This window comes from Doryrhamphus excisus, chromosome 15 (assembly GCF_030265055.1).
Source record: "Doryrhamphus excisus isolate RoL2022-K1 chromosome 15, RoL_Dexc_1.0, whole genome shotgun sequence".
In the NCBI taxonomy this organism is placed as follows: Eukaryota; Metazoa; Chordata; class Actinopteri; order Syngnathiformes; family Syngnathidae; genus Doryrhamphus; species Doryrhamphus excisus.
In genome coordinates this window covers 6,702,171-6,720,245 of record NC_080480.1, presented here as the reverse complement: position 1 = coordinate 6,720,245, position 18,075 = coordinate 6,702,171, and the positions used below count along the sequence as shown (strand labels likewise).

The window sequence follows — 18,075 nt, the reverse complement described above, 5'->3', positions numbered from 1 at the left end:
GAATAGTAAACAGTAGAACCACATAAAATTGTAATATTAATAAGATGCAAACGGTACTTGTCACTTGTGTTAACCATCTGTTATCCTTATCTTGTTGGGACTGGCAGCTATGGACTAAGCTTCTGGTGACGATGCATGTTAAGACAAACAGAGCAGCATAAGTATTACTGTACAGAAATATACAAGGAATGTATGAAGTGTGTTCTTGTACATCTTCAGCATGTACCAGCTACTCATTTATCCCTTTTGTTTGCAACTTCATAGAAATCAAGACAACGCTGTATATATGCTGTAAGAAAGTGAAGTACTCAGACCAAAGAAAAACTAAAGGTTCTTGAATACTGAATGTGTCAAATAAGAAGAGCTTGATTGTCAGTATAAATATACCACCATGTTTACAAACGTCATCTTCCGACATTAATATTCCTGCTTGGCTTTATGCTGCTACTGACGATAGACTAGTTAACGCAAATGTGAAATATTAGTCGGGGTATCACATGCCACACAGCCCACTGCAAATACAATCTCATTTCTATTGAAATACAATGCATTTGAGCGCAAGGTGCAAAATGACATTTTATTCAGTTAAGCTAAACTACTTTGCATTAACTTCAAGTTCTTCTTTTGACTTGCTAATGCATGTGTGCAAGATAAGAGTGACACCCTACCAAGTAGAAAAGATGGCTGACAATGGTCATACATCCTTGAATTTATTGCGACATGAGGGTTAGCATAGCAACGGAATTGGTAAACATATCTCTGTTGTGGCTGCTTGGCACAATATGATTAGCCCATGTTGACATCAATAATAAAAGGAAAGTGGAATGTATTAAAAAAACAAAACTAAAACATTGTACAGGTAATAGAAGGTGTCTCGTGATTGGCAGAGCTCGACTAAGGATATATTTCAATCTTCCTTTTCCAGTGAGAAACATTGTTTTGAAAGAGATTGTACTCAACCTTAGGATGAGTTTTTGTCAAATGGAGATATAGAATTACTTTCATTGTTCTTCATAGATCTACATTTGTCCAGTACAGACACCCCAGACAAAGGACCCATATGTCCATACCTGCACTGTCCATCATGGTTTCTACCTGCACATGCAATGTAGATGATATGAATTCATCCAGAATTCACACATAAGGACGTCGGTGATTACGCAGGGATGGAAGCTGACAACGGATTCATGAGAATGGAAGATATGGGGCTAGCTTCAAATCACAATTAAGGCGAGCTACAGCAATTGAGAAATGCCGTCAAGTTTTACAAGTTTGCGTAAAACTGAATTAAGTCCTACAGTAGTTACGAATCCAAGTGTCAATCACTTAACATTAACGCAGCATGCAAAGCTACGTATATCATATTAGAAAGACAAACTAAATGATTAGAATTCCTTTTGCCATATTTTCCAAAGTATACAGTAAGTCACATTTTTCATAATTTGGTGGTTCCTGCGAACCTATATATAATTTAACACGTCTCTAAATGTTCATTCAAACTGACAGACATGAAGCAAGGAATGAACATTACTTTGCCAAAATACACATGGAGAAGATGTGCTTTTGAAAAGGCGGGACCTGGGGACAGTTCCGATGCCACACCAAGATGAAACAAGTCTCCCATTTGACTCCCTTGATGGCCATTGCGACGCCCCAAACGTGTGGTCAGAGGTCATTCCAGTGGTTGGAAGGGTACATGTTGGGCAGTGTCACAGTGTATATGCTCAGTAAGGCAGATAGAAAGCAATGGGGATTGTTGCTAGTAGTGGTGGCTTCCATTTAGAATTCAAAGTCCTTAAGAAGACACGATGGTCACTGTCAGGGAGGGAGTTGTGGATGGGTGAAGGAAGGTGACCTGTTCCCCTCGCAGGCTTGCTGGTGGACAGGACCAAGACATCCTACCACCAAAGTCTGTCCGTCTCCACACATCCATCATTCTCCTCCCCCTTTTCCTACATGACCTTCCTCTCACTGCAACATTAGCTGCTTGAGGTTGTCATGCAGGATTGTGTCCTTGACATCACGGAACACCAAGCGGATGTTCTCAGTATTGATCGCTGTGGTGAAATGGTGGTAAAGTGGCTTCTGCTGCTGCTCCCGTCGCTTTTTACGAAAGCATTCCACCAAGAAGTTTTGGACGTCCGACAGGCTGGTAGGGTCGCCTGAGAATTCTGGAAAATAGTCTTTGATGGACACCTGCCTCACCTTACCCTCCAGCAAGTCAGTCTTGTTCAGGAACAAGATGATGGAAACGTTGGTGAACACTCGGTTGTTGACGATGGTCTCAAAGATGTTGAGGGACTCACTAAGTCGATTGGTTTGCCGATCTTCCATTAGAACCTGGAGTTATGGATGCATACATGGTTACTGTGATGATAAAGGCTACGTTATATTATTATTATACTGTGCATATAATCAATCTGCAGTTCCAGCCACTAGCCAAGCTTTTCACATAGGGGAAATAAGTATATGATCCCCTGCTGGTTTTCTAAGCTTAACGCTCACAAAGACCAACAAACACAAAGGAAGCATTTGAACGGTAGCTGCACTCAGCCGCTTTCTCATGAGGCTTTGTACTAAAGGTCTTGTGGTCTAGTGCAGTCTTGTGCAGGTCTACAATCTTGGGAGACCTGAGGTCCTTTGACAGCTCTTTGGTCTTGCCCATGGTAGTGGAGAGGTGACAGGTATATTTTATAGACATCATTAATTGATATGACGAGTACTTTCTTAAAAGGACAAGACTATTTGGACTGGATTTGCAGTAGTTCTTTTGGGTAAAATGTATTTCTGTTAAGGATACATTTCGGTTTGAGTCTTCTGAGAGGCTAATAATTTTTTTTAATTCATAAAACTGTAGATGGATGAGTATACAGTTGGGTATACCATTTGGATGTTGAGTGTCTTTTATTGCTTTAATCTACCTACTCTGGGTACTGCAGATGGAAAGTAAGAAACTAAACTAGTGATGGTGTCCATCAGAGTGTCAGGTACTCACCTGGTCATATTCGGAGGAGGAGACAAGAAAAAGGATGGACGTGACAGAGTCGAAGCATTCAAACCATCGTCGCCTCTCAGAACGCTGACCGCCAACATCCACCATTTTAAAAGGCACATTCTTGATCTCAAAGTCGTACTCGTGGATACCCTTGGTGGGCTTTCGGGCCAAGAGAATGTCCTGTTGGCCGGGGAGGTAGTCCTGGATTGAGAAGATCAAATTCATATTTCGAATCAGTGAACTTCATTGGTAATAATAAGCAAATTATTATCTAGATAAATGTGGGATTAACTGGAATTTTCTTGGCTGATTCTGATGTGTTTCCAATTATATTTTTGGTCAATGCCATGATTATTTATATTATTATTTTTTGTTGCCCTGTGATTGAAGTCAGTTGGGATAGGCTCCAGAATACCTGTGACCCTAGTGAGGATAAGCGACATAAAATGGATGCATGGATGTTTTTTGTTTTTTTTTTACTTTTTTGTAAATGTTGATGAAACCACATGTGACATGTTCCTGGGTTGGAGGGCAATGGGTCATAGTGTTTGGTATGATCCTGACTTGGAATAAAAAGGGCAAGTTAAACCTTGTTTACACCAAGTGGCACTGATCAATTCAGTACCATACATATTGCATTTATACCTATGCCATTTGCATTGGAATATCCAATTGGGTCATTTTTCTTTATGCTGCAATATGGTTGTGGCCTGAAATAAAATTGGCGTTTTTCCATTTACACGTGCTACTACTACAGCAGCCAGGACGGGAACCGTTCAAGGGTGTACCCCACCTCTTGTCCAAAGTCAATTGGGATAGCTCTCCTGTGACCCTGAACAGGCTCAGCCGCACTGTAACCTGTTTGCTTTTTTTTCTTGAGCTAATATAAATATGGTATTATATCGCATTATTTACACAGCAGACACAACACGCCTGTCAATACTGTGGCCACACCCACATGTTAAGTACGTTAGATTGATGTAAGTGATTGTGCTCCGTTATACTGGTTAGGAGGGGAAAAAAAGGAACTTTAAACATCACCATTTATGGCTTATAACAAGCCGAATGGTGAGGAGCACAGCTTGATCAAGGAAGACAACATCATATGTTTGAGAGTGCTTCTATGAAGATAAAAGTGTTAGACTAGCAGTTATGTGGTGAGGCATCAAATACGAGTTGGGTGTTGGGTGTATGGCTGCACCGGAAGCAACATGGCAATAGTACAGTGTGTGGAAGCAAACCGCAGCTTCAACACAACAGACTGAAGACCATCACAACTAGCATGATGGGGGACAGCGAGTGTCCGAGGGACTTACCGACTGTCCGAGCTTTTCCAAATTGTCCAGGAAATATTTCACTGACTCCCCCTGAGAAAGAGTGGAAAAGAGACACATTGTTTTTCTTTGCTGAAAATGTGGAAATGTCTCGACTGGTGTCAATTTAACAATGCTCGAAATCCTGAGTCTAGCTGGAGAACTAGTTACAGCGGAAGATTTCAGTGCCTGGGAAAAGTCTTGTCGCTTATCCAGGTTGTAAGAACAAGAAATAACAACAGAGGAACTTACTAATTGGAATTCTCTGCGACGGTCATAGGCTGTCTGGATTCCCTGGTCAGTCCACAGGGCCCGGATGGATGGCAGGTAGTGCTGAAAAACCTTGGGCTGGACCAGACCATGGCCATGCGCCATCATAGCCCTGGTGTCGAAGGCCATCAACATATCTCCATGTCGCTGATTAGACAAGTTGCCCCATGGGATGTGCAGCTTCTCTCGAGCATCCACTAACACTCTAATACCTGAAACAGGTGTAAGAACATACAGTAGTTTCCAATCCAATACAGGGTGCAATAGCACATGTATTTATAGATGGACATTTCACATATTGAACCTTTACTTTACAGACAACTAGGGTTGGGCGATATGGATCTTAGCATGTATCACGATATTTTGGGGATGTATCACAATATGACGATTTAAAACGATGTAAAATTCTGATTCAGCAGAGTCTGAGCTACAAACTTTAAGTCATATAATGAAATACGCTCGCGTCACCAAATTTCACTTCCATTTCCGGGCCATGTGATTGTTGTTATGTGGCTGTTTCTTTATGACATTCATATTAACATATGGAAAATGTACTTAAATATCTTACACACTAGTTGGACAGATGCAAAGCCATGTGAATTACACACTAAATATACATGCTTCGGGATGCAGCCCTAATATATTAGGCGAATAATTACACATTTTCATCAAATGACTCAGTTTTTAAATGTATTAATCATGATTAATCACCATTTGAAAACAAGTTAACTTGAGCTAGCTAACAATGCAAGTCATTAGGACACACCTATTTCAACTACAAAACCCTATTAAAATAAACTAACAATGTTTTGTCATTTCATATACTTGCTGTGTGATCATGCATGAACAAGTACATTGACGATAACATGTAATACTTACAGTATTTTGATTATTTAAAACATCAGAACATCATTGATTTCTCACAGCCATCGATCGGAACGAACGCTAATTCTGTCAACAAAAACTAAAATTTTTACATTTTTTTGTTTTGACAAAGTAGCTGTTAGCGTCAAAGTAGCCATGTCCCAATGATGTGCATTTTAGCTAGCTGGTATTCACTCGTTTTCTCACGTCATAATGCACAGAAAAGGGGAAGAAATGTCTTCATGTTTCACATAAAGATTGTGAATAATGGGCTTTTTTTTAAAAAAAAAAGTGCAGTTCCCCTTTAAATCAAGCTAAAAGATACACATGTCTAAAAATGTACTTTGCCTAAGCTAGTCTCTTTTAATGGTAGCTGAATCACACTTCAATTACGTTAGTATGAGCCATTGTGTGTGTTCACAGGCACCATGCAACTTAAATTGAATTCTAGTATAGATATATTTTCTGAAATTATTGTATTATATTATATACACAGATTGTACTTCCGCAATATCGTTTTAAAGTAGAGAGGTTACTGTGATATTTGACATATTGTAGCAATGTATTTTAGCGATGAAAATCTGACAGTGTGCGTTTATTTGAGTCCGAGCGGACGTACTTAAATGTATTATTATGTATATATTTTTGTAGTACGGTTGTACTTGCCAAGGTCAGCTTTTGTCTTGACTAAATGTTAAAGCAGTAGAGAAGTGAATGAGGTATCAAATAAAAAATGGTTTATCACAGACTTGATTTTACAAATCTGTTCGTTTGGTAACATTGCTACATATTGTAATGTTAAAATTGTAATTGTGCACTGACAGACACAGTAGCAAAAGTTAGCAGTGTCATGTATGACTTAACAGTAATAAAGCACACATTTGTATTTTGTGGAGTTGAAGGTTTCAGGCCACGTCTGGAAAGCCCGAACACAAACAACATGGGCGTTTCTTGCTAGTCAACGTGCAGCTAGCATAGCTACCCAAGTTTCTTACACTCCAAAGTCACATAACGAACAGTCACAGCAGAGCAGCAATAATTACGGGACAAATCAAACGTATTCCTCGTCGACTTACCTTTAATAACATTGCTATAAATTGTAGCTCTGAATTCTTCTTTGGCCCTTTGATCGAAGTCCTGCCCATGGATGATACGCATCTGCTTGAGGAAAGTAGACTTGCCGCTCTCCCCTGCTCCAAGCAAGAGGATTTTAACTAGCCTTTTAACGTATGTCTTATCTCGAACAAGGCACTTGTCTATCTCCTTAGATTTCCGTAACTGCTCTGCCTCGCCGCTTGTGAGGAGACAGTTAGGGAAACAGACAGATAAAACGGAGCGGGACGGCAGGAAGTCCGCCATCTTTGAGAGAACTTCATCGATGCTCACGAGGAAGACTGATGGCAGCTGCTGCGTTCACAGTCGTCGGAATCTCAGAACTCAAGTTTTTTTTCTGACGGCGGCTGAAGCCGTACACCGCTCCGTTCAAAGTCAACGGAATCCCCGAACTCAACTCGGTTCTTTCTTATGGCAGTTGGAAACTCTGCCACTGCGTTCAAAGACGTCGGAATCAAAAATCTCACTCAGTTCTTTTTGATGGCAGCTGAAGTGCGATCACTGCGGTGTTCGAAGTTGTCGGAATCCCCAGTGTCAGACTACTGCCAAGCCTCAATGCAACAAAGTTAAAGCTAAAAGTACTACCTGATACAATCGGGTACTGCAGTTGATACATTGGCGTTCTAAAGCAGTGTATCAGCCTCTTCCTGCTCAGAGCATGCTAGTGACGAGCTACTGTTGAGGTTGCTTGAACGTGCATGTGCGCGCACACTACTGGCATGTGCTTGAGCTCCAGCCTTGGGTTGGGGGGGGGGGGGGGGGTATCCACAAACACCACGCCCCTCAAAACTCAAAAAAATTAAAATCGATACTATATGTAATACCAATGTAATACCAAATAATTGCCTCTTTTGTCTAAATTAGTAGTGGAATCAAGCAGTGCTGACTCTAGTGCTGTTGTATTACAACATATTTTCCCAGTCCTTGCAAGATTAAATAAATAAAAAGGAGTAGTCATTATCCTGAACATAACAGAGTTTGTTTTTTTTATTACTGGTTTTGATATAGCATATTAAATAAATAATTCACAGTGACCCAGACAATTCCACACTTTCACTTGACTCAATATCGTGAGTTGATGGTTTGTCGTCCTCTGCGTAACCAAAACTCAACAGCTTTGACATGTTGACTGGGGAGGTTTTCATGGTGGAATTTCTGCGGGAAACATTTCTTACATCAGCTAGTACAGTTTAGGACTTTTACAAAGATTACTTTAACAATTAAGCCACAATTTCTATGGCACTTGTATTCATTAGGGCTACTTGTGAGCTGGAGCCTACCACAGCTTAACATTGCACACACTGGACAGCAGTCAATGATAGGGAACATACATACACAAGCACCTACACTATGTACAAGCTTTTTTTTGGAACATGGGAGGAAACCCACACAAGCACTGGTTATCAATAATAATAATAATCATCCTGATTATAATCAGTGACCCAAGTACATCCTGTTCCAATAATGTAGTGCAATTTCCAGTCCAAAAACTTACGTCCTCCTGTATTTGACGGCGTCCTTATTTAGACCAGATGTCTGCCATTGGACCAATTGTTTGTCAGGAACCTTCTTTTTCTGCACAACACAAAGTCACATGGTCCAGTTCTTCACATTCACTACACACACGGAACTATTTTGATAATTCTACAGGGCGGACCATAATGTGTATTTTGACACAAAGGACATGGTGATACGATACATTTGATGGTTTATATCAGTATCGGTAATGAAGTGATGGACAATTATTGTATCGGTAAGAAAGCCAGTTTTAGTTCACAATCTTAGTGGACTGACAAGAGCAGGATGGGTGAAAAAACATGCAAAACATCTTTGCGGAAAATGTTACAATCTCATCCTTCATCTTTTCCCCCTGCTTTGTATATTCACCTTGTCTTTGCTGCCATCATCTCGCTCCCATGCTGACATGTTGTCTGTCCAAAAAGGAGGTTGGGGCCTTTGTGAAGAAGATTCCGGGTTTTTCCTTTCTTTGGTGCAAATGACACTGGTGTAAAAGTGCAAGACAAGAACATGAAGTATAAACACAAGCCAAGAAAAAAAAGTATGCATCCATCCATTTTTTTTCCTCTAAGCTCAGACATCCTGGTCCCAGGTGACCTCTTCCAATTCTACTGTGGGGACAGCAAGGCATTCCCATGCCAGCTGCATCACTCTTATGTGTCCTTGGTGTACCTTGGGGCATCTTCTCAGCTGGGCATACCCAGAACATTGCACCATGGAGGGATCCGGACCAGATCCCAGAGACACTAAGGACTATGGAGTAGTGATCCTTCTGTCTTTGGAACACACCCTGCTGGCACCCATCTTGAAATGGGGGACCACCACCACCTTGATCTGCCTGTCCATAGATGCTGTTCCCAACTTCCACACAACGTTGGAAGACATTCCCGGGACATCCACCCCGCAGCCAGCTTTCCACCTCTCAACTGGTGCAATTCCATAGTAGAACAAGGTCCAGCTCTTCTATAGGAGTTTGGTTCCAGAACCCAACTATAGGCTGAAGTGAGTGAACATCTCAATCTCTTGCACAAACATGGGACATTCAATGTCCCAAGAAGGAAATTTGACAAAAGACCAGGCCCCCCCAGATGCCAGCCCTCGACTGCCACCCAACACTGTCCGCACTGGATCCTTATGTTTAGGTGGTGGGGTCTACCACAATATCAAATATAACCATAATAAAATATCACATGTAAACAGCATAAGTTGTTATAAGAAGTATTTCCATGCACCTGAGGTTGCCACGGGCGTCTATTGGAGTATCCAGCAGCATGTCTGCAGATAATGACTTGTTCTTAGTGGTGTCATCAAAGTACAGAAGTCCTGTGAATAAAGAACAAAACATACTGCCAAACAGTAATATTCACTAACAAGAGCGATGATACTGTCTTAATAATACCATTACTCTTAGTACTGAATTATTCATTTACTTTTCTTACTGGAGTTTTATTTTATATATTATGTTCAGTTATTAATTCACTTTCTATGCTGCTTATCCTCACTTGGGTCATGTGCTGGAGCCTATCCCAGCAGGCCCTGTCCAAATGCAGAGACAAACCTAGTACTTCCGAGTCGCATTTCTGGGTGGACAACATGCTAATCATGAGGCCAACATTAAATATACTACAATATTGTAATATCCTGTCTTACAACAGAATAAATAGAATGCTATAGTATATGTAGCAGATATTATACTACAATATAGTAATATCCAGTCATAACTGTAGATAAAGTATACTGATATGGTAATATATCAGTAATAATAGTAGTAATTTGATAGAATAGAATGAACAGAATGAAGATGTAGCTTGTGTACCTTTGCGGCCTCCTTGTTTAGCCAATCTGGTGTATTCCGAATCGCTGTCAAGGACTCCAACTCTTTTCCCAATGCTCTTCTCCGGACCAACAGCGCCGACGACTGGGGAAAGTCCTGGGATTTGGGATATCTGGCCTTTAATTCCTTGGTATGCTTTTTTTGTACCTGGGACATAGCAAGAAATTCACCATTGAGAGCAACCTAACAAGCTTTCCCCACCGGGTTAATGAAGGTAAACAAGGTTCCTGAAGGCAACGCACTCACTATTACATCATGTGGTTCTAAACCATGCTCTTGTAAACGCTTATACTTGCCAGACTTGGTCGTTTGAAGGTCGTTACTCGTAACATCTTTAGGATTTCTAGTAGACATGGAAAGAAAAGTAGTATATTATCAACTTCTCCGACGTTAGCTAACATCTCATAAAGCGTCACTTTCGGTCATGACGTTCAATCTTTCTTGGCAAAATAAAAAAAAAATCGATGAAACGAGCACAATTCCATCCATAGTAACTTATGCACTAAATTAAAGACATATTTCTTACTTGGAGCTCATTTTGGCCAGAGAGCAATGACTTCGTTCTGATGACTTTGTTGGCTTCCCGTTGTCTTGGAAACGCCTTAGCGGTTCAGTCCTGTCAGCATTGACTCACAAAGTAATGTCTGTAAAACTTATCAAATAATGCTTGTCAAAGACTGGCGCTCGTAGGGGACTCAAATAAATGTTTGCATTGTTTGCTTCATGGCGCCCCAGCAGACCGTAGAACGATGGTTGACTTTAATTGTTTCTCATACACAGCACACAAATAACAACTAAAGCAAACATAAAAGATTCATGCTTCAATTCAGTGCCTTTATTCTCACGGCGTGTCCACACGCGTCCTCACATGTACGCGCATACGTGCACGAGGCAAAGCGACGTATTTTGTGTCCTAATTAGTTGATTTAAGGGTACGTTTTTTTTTGGAAGCGAGTTAGTGGGGGTGTTGAGTTGAAAGCCAGCCGGGCCGTGGTAACTTAGACTAAACTACATTTATTAATATTGTTATGTCATGGCATTTTACACATTAAGGTCACAAATGAAAACAACTGAAGTGAAACCCCACATGAGCAAGTAATTTAGGAAAAACAATTAGACTGCACTTCCGGAATAACAACAAAAACAGACTGTGTACATATATTTATACTGTTATTCTATATATTTTGTATTTTTCATTCTTTTTTTTAATAGATGTGTCTGCACCTACTATACCAAAACAAATTCCTAGTATGTGTTTGATCATACCTGGCAATAAACCTTTTCTGATTCTGATTCTAATTGGTGACGGAGGCAAAGAAAAACTCCCTCTGGGGAATAAACATTGGACAGAACCCTGGCTTTGTGGGGCGGCTGTTTGTCTCAACCGGTTGGGTTGAGATAGAAAACTAAAAACTAAAAATGGAATATAAAAGTGCGTCTGTTTCACTGCCTGACTAATTGGGTGTCACCATTTATTGGGAACAAGACTCATTTGGGCAGTACTTTTGTTTTTCTACGTTTGCCATTAAATGTGTCATACAGTATGTCAGTTGGCAGCCATATTCATGGACTAAATTTAACTCTGGCAGCCCTTTTTGTGGACTAAGCTAATCCCGTGTCCTGCTAGTGGGTTACCAAGGAACTGCTTCAGGTTCAGCAGGAGAGGAAACATGAAAAAAGGTTTGCAAATTCCAAATAAAAAAAACAAATTTGACAGTCCTCCTTCTGGAATGGAAACCCCAGTTTCCCTCATCTGAGTAGTTTCCTGGAATACCCTCCCGACTTGTGGGACATGGAATATTCTTGAATGATTTGAGGCGTTGGCCTTCTGCTCATCATTTTCCATGTTTTTTTTTTAATCCGAGCATTGACAAGACACAACAATGAGTCCTTAAACTAGTTGTTCATAAGCTGACAGGTTTATGAAGATACGTACATCAAAGTTCTCCATTTGTGGCAACTTTTATTGCAAACACAATGACATCAATACACCACTTAGGAATGTTGGAAAACTGCCATGAAAAAGGAATAAAAATAGTTGAAATAAAGGTAAACAGTGACTTTTTGGGGTGGGTGGGAACCTACTAGAGTCTTGCTTCAGTCTCTCCTTAACAACATGGCATCCCATGACTGTAAACCATGTGTCAATAATCAATATTTCAGTGGAAAGTAGAGCTCTTTCCAAATAGAAAGTAGCGCTCTTTCCACTGAACGCTATTGATCCATGAGTGTAAACCTTCACGTGTATCAACAGTCTTGGGTGGAAAGGAGTGCTATTGATCCCTAACCAAAGAATAAGGAAATAAAAGCCATGTTTATGTAACATAATCACATTTTTAAGGCTTGTACAAAATGTTGCCAAGTGTCACAGCCTTCAGGATCACGTGACACGATTCAAAACGAGGACTGGTGGTAAACTTTACAGTAAATACAGAGTAGGCTGGCTGTGTGCATAGATAGGCTAGATATTTTGTCATTGCATCACATGCATGGAGCTATCTCTAGTTGCATCACATGCATGGAGCTATCTCCAGACCTCTGCAAGCCATGAGGTGTTTTGATTTTTCCTCTTGCAAACATTTAAGGCTAGCTTGTCATTGCCATCCAGCAGTGATGTCGAAGATCGCACGCCTTTTCCTGAGATAGATCTGTTGTCCTGCTGGAATACCCATCAATTCTAGCTTAGTGACATGACGCTGATGTGGAGGTGTGTGTGACAATAGGGCCGAGGTGTCCTCATCATGGTTGTCTTTGGTCTCCATGAGGAACTTCAAGCTTGTCAGCGTAAGACCTGAGATAGGAACGCAGCAGCAGTGTTGGTGCTCTTGCAGTGTGGCTGACGATCTTCTGGGGTGGTGTTAGGTTTGGCTCATAATACACAGGTGCTGTCGTGATTCAAAGCCTGCCTAATGTGGCTGTCCTCCACTGCCATGTCCACCTCTAAAAAATCTGGCTGGTCAATGTCCTGGGCCTGGATCTCCTGTTCCAGCACAACCCCACCGTTCCATCTTTGGCACATGCCAGACTTGGCAGGACCTACTAGAGCAAGACAGATGGCAGCAAGACCCATCCCAACAGCACAGGAGTAGAAGGCGGCGCCATAGTTGTCTGTCATGTCTACCAGCACACCTACAGAAAAAAACAACATTTTAACATTCAATATTTTAACATTTAACATTCAATAAACAAAAATTCTACCTCCTAACGGGGGTCCGGCGAGCCCAGCGATGCTCTGAATAAATACATATACTCCCACAGATGATGCCATCTTTTGGATGCCCACCACATCCTCCTCTGCTAGCATGGGGATGTGTGTGGAGCACACCGTGCCCAGGAAGTAGCCATAAAGGGCAGAGCAAAGCACCAGGCCCCAGAAGTCCCATACGACTGTGAAAGCCACCAGTACCAGGCACAAAAAGACAACACACCACAACATGACTAGTGTCTTTCTGCAGCTGACTTTGTTCAGGATCACCCCGATGGAGAGACGACCGAAGATCTCAGCCACCGCCATCACAGAGAGCATGTATGAGGCCATGCTGGGCTCCACGCCACGGCTTTTACTCAGCTGGATAATGTAGAGCTGTGGGGCAAAGAAGCCCAGTGTGGCGAACAAGCCAAACAGGGAATAGCAGATGAATGCACCATCTTTCAGGACGGAGAAGTCCAGAAGTTTGGCTACGTGGGGTCCAGGAGGATCGGCCGCGTGTGCGGGCCCGTCCTCATCCTTGAGCGGAGAGACGGGTGTGGCCAATGACGACTCCTGGCCCTCTTTATCTTGCATCTCCCATTCTGCCTTGATTTCAGCACCTGCAATCCTCAAGTCCACATTTGAGGCAGAGAGGGACGTAACGCCCGAGTCCTCTGAGCCTTGGGATACTCCTGAACTGATGGAGGTTCTGGTTTGTTCGTTTTCCAGCTCATAAACAGCCTCCAATTCTTTCAAAGAGAGTGTCTCTCCCAGAGACGGACTGCCTTCCTTTATGGGCTCGATGATGATTGGACGAAGGAGGAGGCCGCAGAAAATGACAGATGCCTGAAAAATCCCAAGAACGATGAAACAGTAGCGCCAGCCAATGTGCTCCTTCAGCATGGTGAAGGCTGCGGACAAGAAGACAAAGCCACTTCACTGACTTGTATACTGTGATTGACATAGTATTACATAGATGATGGATAAGCTAGGAGCAACAACAATACATGTTTACATTCCACTTGATCAATGGATGTATCTGGCTGTGAATTAATGTTTAAAACGTTTAAGCTCATCGTTCTCTAAAGACGTAGCTAGGTATGGAACATTGTGTGTTCACTGAACATTCACCTGGAGCAAACGCAAACACTGCGAAAGATTCTCCAGAGGACGCGACGGAGGTGACGAGGGCTCGCCGCCTGGAGAAGTACTGTGCTAGAATTGTGAGGGTGGGGAGGAAGGTGAAGCAGTAGCCCAGGCCTGTAAACAAAGAGGAGACAAGAAAAAGGGGGCATGACAGCCACTGGTCCGCATGGTAGGGAACACTGCATGGCTAGGCTGAAAGATCAAGGTGTCACTCCTGTCAGAGCGGGCAGGTCGCTTGGTGGAGATCTGCTACAGCAGCTGCAAGACAAAGGCATGTAAAGACAAAAAAAAAAAAAAGAGACGGGGAGAGAAGAGAAGGATGGTGGAGTTAGCTGGGCTGGCTTCATAGGCAGACATGGCTGTCAGGGTGGGAGAGCTAGCAGTGCTTTCTGTCCAAGAAAAAAAAAAAGCGTTATCACCAATTCAATTTTTAACTTCGATACAGTCCGAGTTCTTCCTCTGCTGCTTCTTTGATGCGGAAAAACACGTTTTCATCACAATGTACAACAGCAGTTCTGGCCGCCCTTCCTAGACAGCGAATTAGGGCATGATGGAAAGTTCTGGAAGGAACAGATTTGGCTGCTGACACTGCTAGAAGTCCCTTTGTTTGAAAGCAGACAAGGTGGCAGACAAAAGGTGTCTGCTTGGGTGCATACAGTCGTCATGTAAAGACCAACAGATGGCTGCGATGTGCTTATTAATTACCTGAGACCATGCCAATGGTGATGTACATCTCCTTGATGGAGTTGCTGAAGGCGGAGCTGATCGTTCCCAGACTTATGAGGAAGCCCCCCATCATTACAACAGGACGATGGCCAAAGCGGTTGCTTAACATGGTGGACAGGGGGGCTGTGGGTCAGAAACAGCATGATAATGCCAACGATCACCAGTGTGGATTCTGTGCTTGTGTTATTTGTCCGTGCTAAAGCAAGCGAGCAGGGCGTGACCAGCTCATGCAATGACTCACCGGTAAAGGTGAAGATAAAGACACAGATGGAGATGACCCATGACACCCGGCTGTTACTCTCCCCAAATTCGTCCATCAAATCCTGGAGAAACACGCCAAGGCTCTTGAGGGTCCCATAAGTGCAGATCTCCACCAGAAAGAAGGCGACAGCGACAGCCCAGCCCCAGCCACCATCGGGTACCGCTGGGTAAACGTTTGGACCCAGGAAACCACAGGAATCGGACCCCCTCATGGCTGCAAGGAGAACAAATGCCATCAATTAAGGTCTTAAAAAGCTGCTATGCCTTTCCATTTACAACCAAAAATGACCAGCAGCTAGCATAACCAGTAGTGCTTTTAGCTCTGCCTCTCGCCCCAAGACACCTGGGATAGGCTCCAGCATACCCGCGACCCTAGTGAGGATAAGTGGTATAGAAAATGGATGGATGATGATGTCATTTAGTATTTATTAAAATGGAAGATGTAAGAATTCATGTTCCTTCCTGCTACTTTGATTTGAGTTTAATGCCACGCCTCCATCATTAACCGCCTAACCTTTAAAATTAACTGACTGGATTACGAACCAGCAACTTCCTTGTGGCCAGATCGCGAGTGTTCCTCCCTGCGTGTGTTATGCGGCTTGCGATTCATGATGTAACATCTGCAGACAGCGTCAGAGAATGCAGGTGAATAATTAATGTTTACTATGGTACTTTGGCTTCAGGAGTGAAAGTAATCACTGCCTTGCGTAATAATAGTATATACATTTTAGGAGTGTGGGAAACGTCCACTTTTAATTCTTACCGTTACCATTTGACACTTCCACAAAGTTAGTTGATGAAAAATAAAGGTGGCCTTGACACACGTGGTCAAAGTGCTTCACTGTTGAAGCTGATGAAAGCACTGATGAAAGGATGGGCTCTCCATGGCGATTGCCTGTACTAGAATTCATTCCATATTTAGCATGTTACATGTTACATTTGTCTCTTCCAAAAGCAAGCGTGTGCTGCAAATATCCGCAGTGCAGGGGAAGGATGGGGATGCCAGGGTTTCTGAGGCAACAAGGTGGCTAACAATTAATCTCCTTGCTGTTTCCACTAACAAAGCAGCCATACATATTACCAGTGTTTTCCACCATTATTATGACTGACCTTAACAAAGGGGACTGCTGGTGAAACATATTAGTTTTAAAAGATTATTTTTTGAAGATGCTGTTGGTATATATACTATTTATAAAAAGACTGCTGCTTTAATATATAGTATTTTTAAAAAAGTATAAAAAAAAAACTCCTGAATACTATTTAAAATGTAGTTCACTTAGTAAATTAGCGATGATGACGTAGTATATATTAGTAGCATATATTCGACATCGACAGCTTACCTTTAAAACATGACATTCTAGCAACGTGGCTAAGAAATGCACATTTGCCGAGAGTCGGTGGACCTTTCCTGGGAAGAGAAACGCTCCAAATGCGGCGGCGGCAGCATCTTAGGATCACCTTAAACCATCGCTGCGTCCCGGCCTGTTCTGGCAGCTACATACCGGCTTCAGCCGGTATTCAAACGAGGCCGCGCAAATCTCTGTCATGAACGCGCATCGCTTCCGCGTGCGGCTCAGAGCAACACAGCTCGTGCTACGTGCTAACAGCTGTGACAACATGACGTCACGTGTCCGCCATTGAGTAGAAAGCTAAATGAAAACAAACATTTCAAGTTGAGGTGCGTTCATAATATAATGCTAATGTTAAAATAGTGGCAAATATAAACATAACATATGTGATATTGGACACATCAGTTTTAGATATCCTCCTTGTGGAGTAAATTGGACCTAGAACTATTTCTATGTATGTTATAGTTCAATAGGCTATATATATATATAGCTTATTGCATTGGTGCTAGTGTTAGAAGCAAAAGAGGTGTTCAAGGACCTTCCGCAAGTGTTATTGGCTTTCCAATGTTCTACTTGGTCAATATTAGCAGAGCGGATACTGTGTGTGCACTAAGTAAACAGCACATCAATAAAGACTTAATAATTTTACAGGATACAATTAGTTAATATGGTTGCCACCACACATGCTTGACGCCAAATTTATCTTGGTCTTATCAGAGCACAGGACGTGGTTCCTTAGTTTGACTGTCTTCAGCAGACTCTTTCCAGGCTTTCTTGAACATGGTCATTCGTAAAAAAAAAGAGGCTAACCTGAGATGACAGCCATGCAGAACAATGCTGCTAACGCTCTTGTTTATTTTACAAACACAACCTCTGGATATGACACTAAGCATGTGCACTCACCTTCTTTGGTGGAAGAAGTCGTCATGTCTCGGCTGCCGTGCTGCAGCTCCCCGGCAATCATCTTGTAGTCTACCATATCTTTATGTAGACTAATACTTCTTCCACATCCTCACAGTTGCGCCATTTTCACTGATATCAGCAAATTTCACACCTGCTCTCAATTCACACCTCTTAGTCACATGACCTTAGGGGTAACGGCTATTTGGCTCCAATTTGTACAGTGAGACTCACTTTTGTTGTCATACTTCAAACTCATGGCAAGGAGGGCCGAGACACTGCAGCTTTTCTTTCCAGGAGAAACTGGATGGAAAGAAAACCTGCATTGTTTTGGCCTTCACTGACACATTGCCAATACATTCATGGTTGGGTTGATTTATTTTGAGGGGACAGTGAATTTACACTGTACACAGTACTTTTAACGTGGAATTTCTCAATAATTTGTACAATATTTGCACAAATGAAAAGTCATGAAAAAAACTAAGCCGTGCACTAATGCCTCGATTTATGTACGTACTACCTCTGTGTATAGGACATCATAACAAGGGCATGCTAAGCACTATATGACATAGTTCTACGCATTACCTCTATGTTTA

General features: G+C 42.1%; 3 protein-coding genes across 4 annotated transcripts; all 3 read right to left on the bottom strand.

The window, feature by feature from the left end:
* Positions 1-696: 696 nt before the first annotated feature.
* LOC131103498 (guanine nucleotide-binding protein subunit alpha-13) lies at positions 697-7,232 on the bottom strand. Its single transcript, XM_058049818.1, has 5 exons — positions 6,519-7,232; positions 4,561-4,790; positions 4,312-4,362; positions 2,996-3,196; positions 697-2,340 (listed from the first exon to the last, which is right to left on the bottom strand). The coding sequence occupies exons 1-5, from the start codon at positions 6,799-6,801 to the stop codon at positions 1,969-1,971; spliced, it is 1,137 nt and encodes a 378-aa protein (XP_057905801.1). The 5' UTR covers positions 6,802-7,232; the 3' UTR covers positions 697-1,968.
* A 280-nt stretch (positions 7,233-7,512) lies between these two features.
* LOC131103499 (uncharacterized protein C7orf57 homolog) lies at positions 7,513-10,760 on the bottom strand. Its single transcript, XM_058049819.1, has 7 exons — positions 10,434-10,760; positions 10,204-10,250; positions 9,890-10,054; positions 9,306-9,396; positions 8,443-8,557; positions 8,051-8,130; positions 7,513-7,710 (listed from the first exon to the last, which is right to left on the bottom strand). Exons 1-7 carry the CDS (start codon positions 10,442-10,444, stop codon positions 7,581-7,583), a joined length of 639 nt encoding a protein of 212 aa, XP_057905802.1. The 5' UTR covers positions 10,445-10,760; the 3' UTR covers positions 7,513-7,580.
* A 1,090-nt stretch (positions 10,761-11,850) lies between these two features.
* Positions 11,851-17,774, bottom strand: slc16a6b (solute carrier family 16 member 6b). Of its 2 annotated transcripts, none has more exons than XM_058049627.1 (6): positions 17,483-17,774; positions 15,211-15,444; positions 14,949-15,092; positions 14,229-14,357; positions 13,106-14,008; positions 11,851-13,036 (listed from the first exon to the last, which is right to left on the bottom strand). In XM_058049627.1, exons 1-6 carry the CDS (start codon positions 17,556-17,558, stop codon positions 12,777-12,779), a joined length of 1,746 nt encoding a protein of 581 aa, XP_057905610.1. In that variant the 5' UTR covers positions 17,559-17,774; the 3' UTR covers positions 11,851-12,776. The 2 variants fall into 2 exon arrangements, with proteins under 2 accessions (XP_057905610.1, XP_057905611.1); XM_058049628.1 differs by lacking the exon at positions 17,483-17,774 and adding an exon at positions 16,571-16,750.
* Positions 17,775-18,075: the final 301 nt, after the last annotated feature.

Excerpts from the sequence above, each read along its gene's own strand:
- LOC131103499 (XM_058049819.1), bottom strand. Across the intron at positions 8,558-9,305 it reads GACGCCCGTGGCAACCTCAG|TGTCATTTGCACCAAAGAAA; the intron begins GTGCATGGAAAT and ends CTTTTACACCAG. Across the intron at positions 7,711-8,050 it reads GCCGTCAAATACAGGAGGAC|AAATTCCACCATGAAAACCT; the intron begins GTAAGTTTTTGG and ends TGTTTCCCGCAG.
- LOC131103498 (XM_058049818.1), bottom strand. The coding sequence starts at position 6,801 with ATGGCGGACTTCCTGCCGTCCCGCTCCGTTTTATCTGTCTGTTTCCCT. Across the intron at positions 4,363-4,560 it reads GTCGCAGAGAATTCCAATTA|GGGGAGTCAGTGAAATATTT; the intron begins GTAAGTTCCTCT and ends ACTCTTTCTCAG. Across the intron at positions 3,197-4,311 it reads TGGAAAAGCTCGGACAGTCG|GACTACCTCCCCGGCCAACA; the intron begins GTAAGTCCCTCG and ends TTCTCAATCCAG.
- slc16a6b (XM_058049627.1), bottom strand. The coding sequence starts at position 17,558 with ATGGTAGACTACAAGATGATTGCCGGGGAGCTGCAGCACGGCAGCCGA. Across the intron at positions 15,445-17,482 it reads GACTTCTTCCACCAAAGAAG|CCATGAGGGGGTCCGATTCC; the intron begins GTGAGTGCACAT and ends TTCTCCTTGCAG. Across the intron at positions 15,093-15,210 it reads CTTTATCTTCACCTTTACCG|CCCCCCTGTCCACCATGTTA; the intron begins GTGAGTCATTGC and ends TCTGACCCACAG.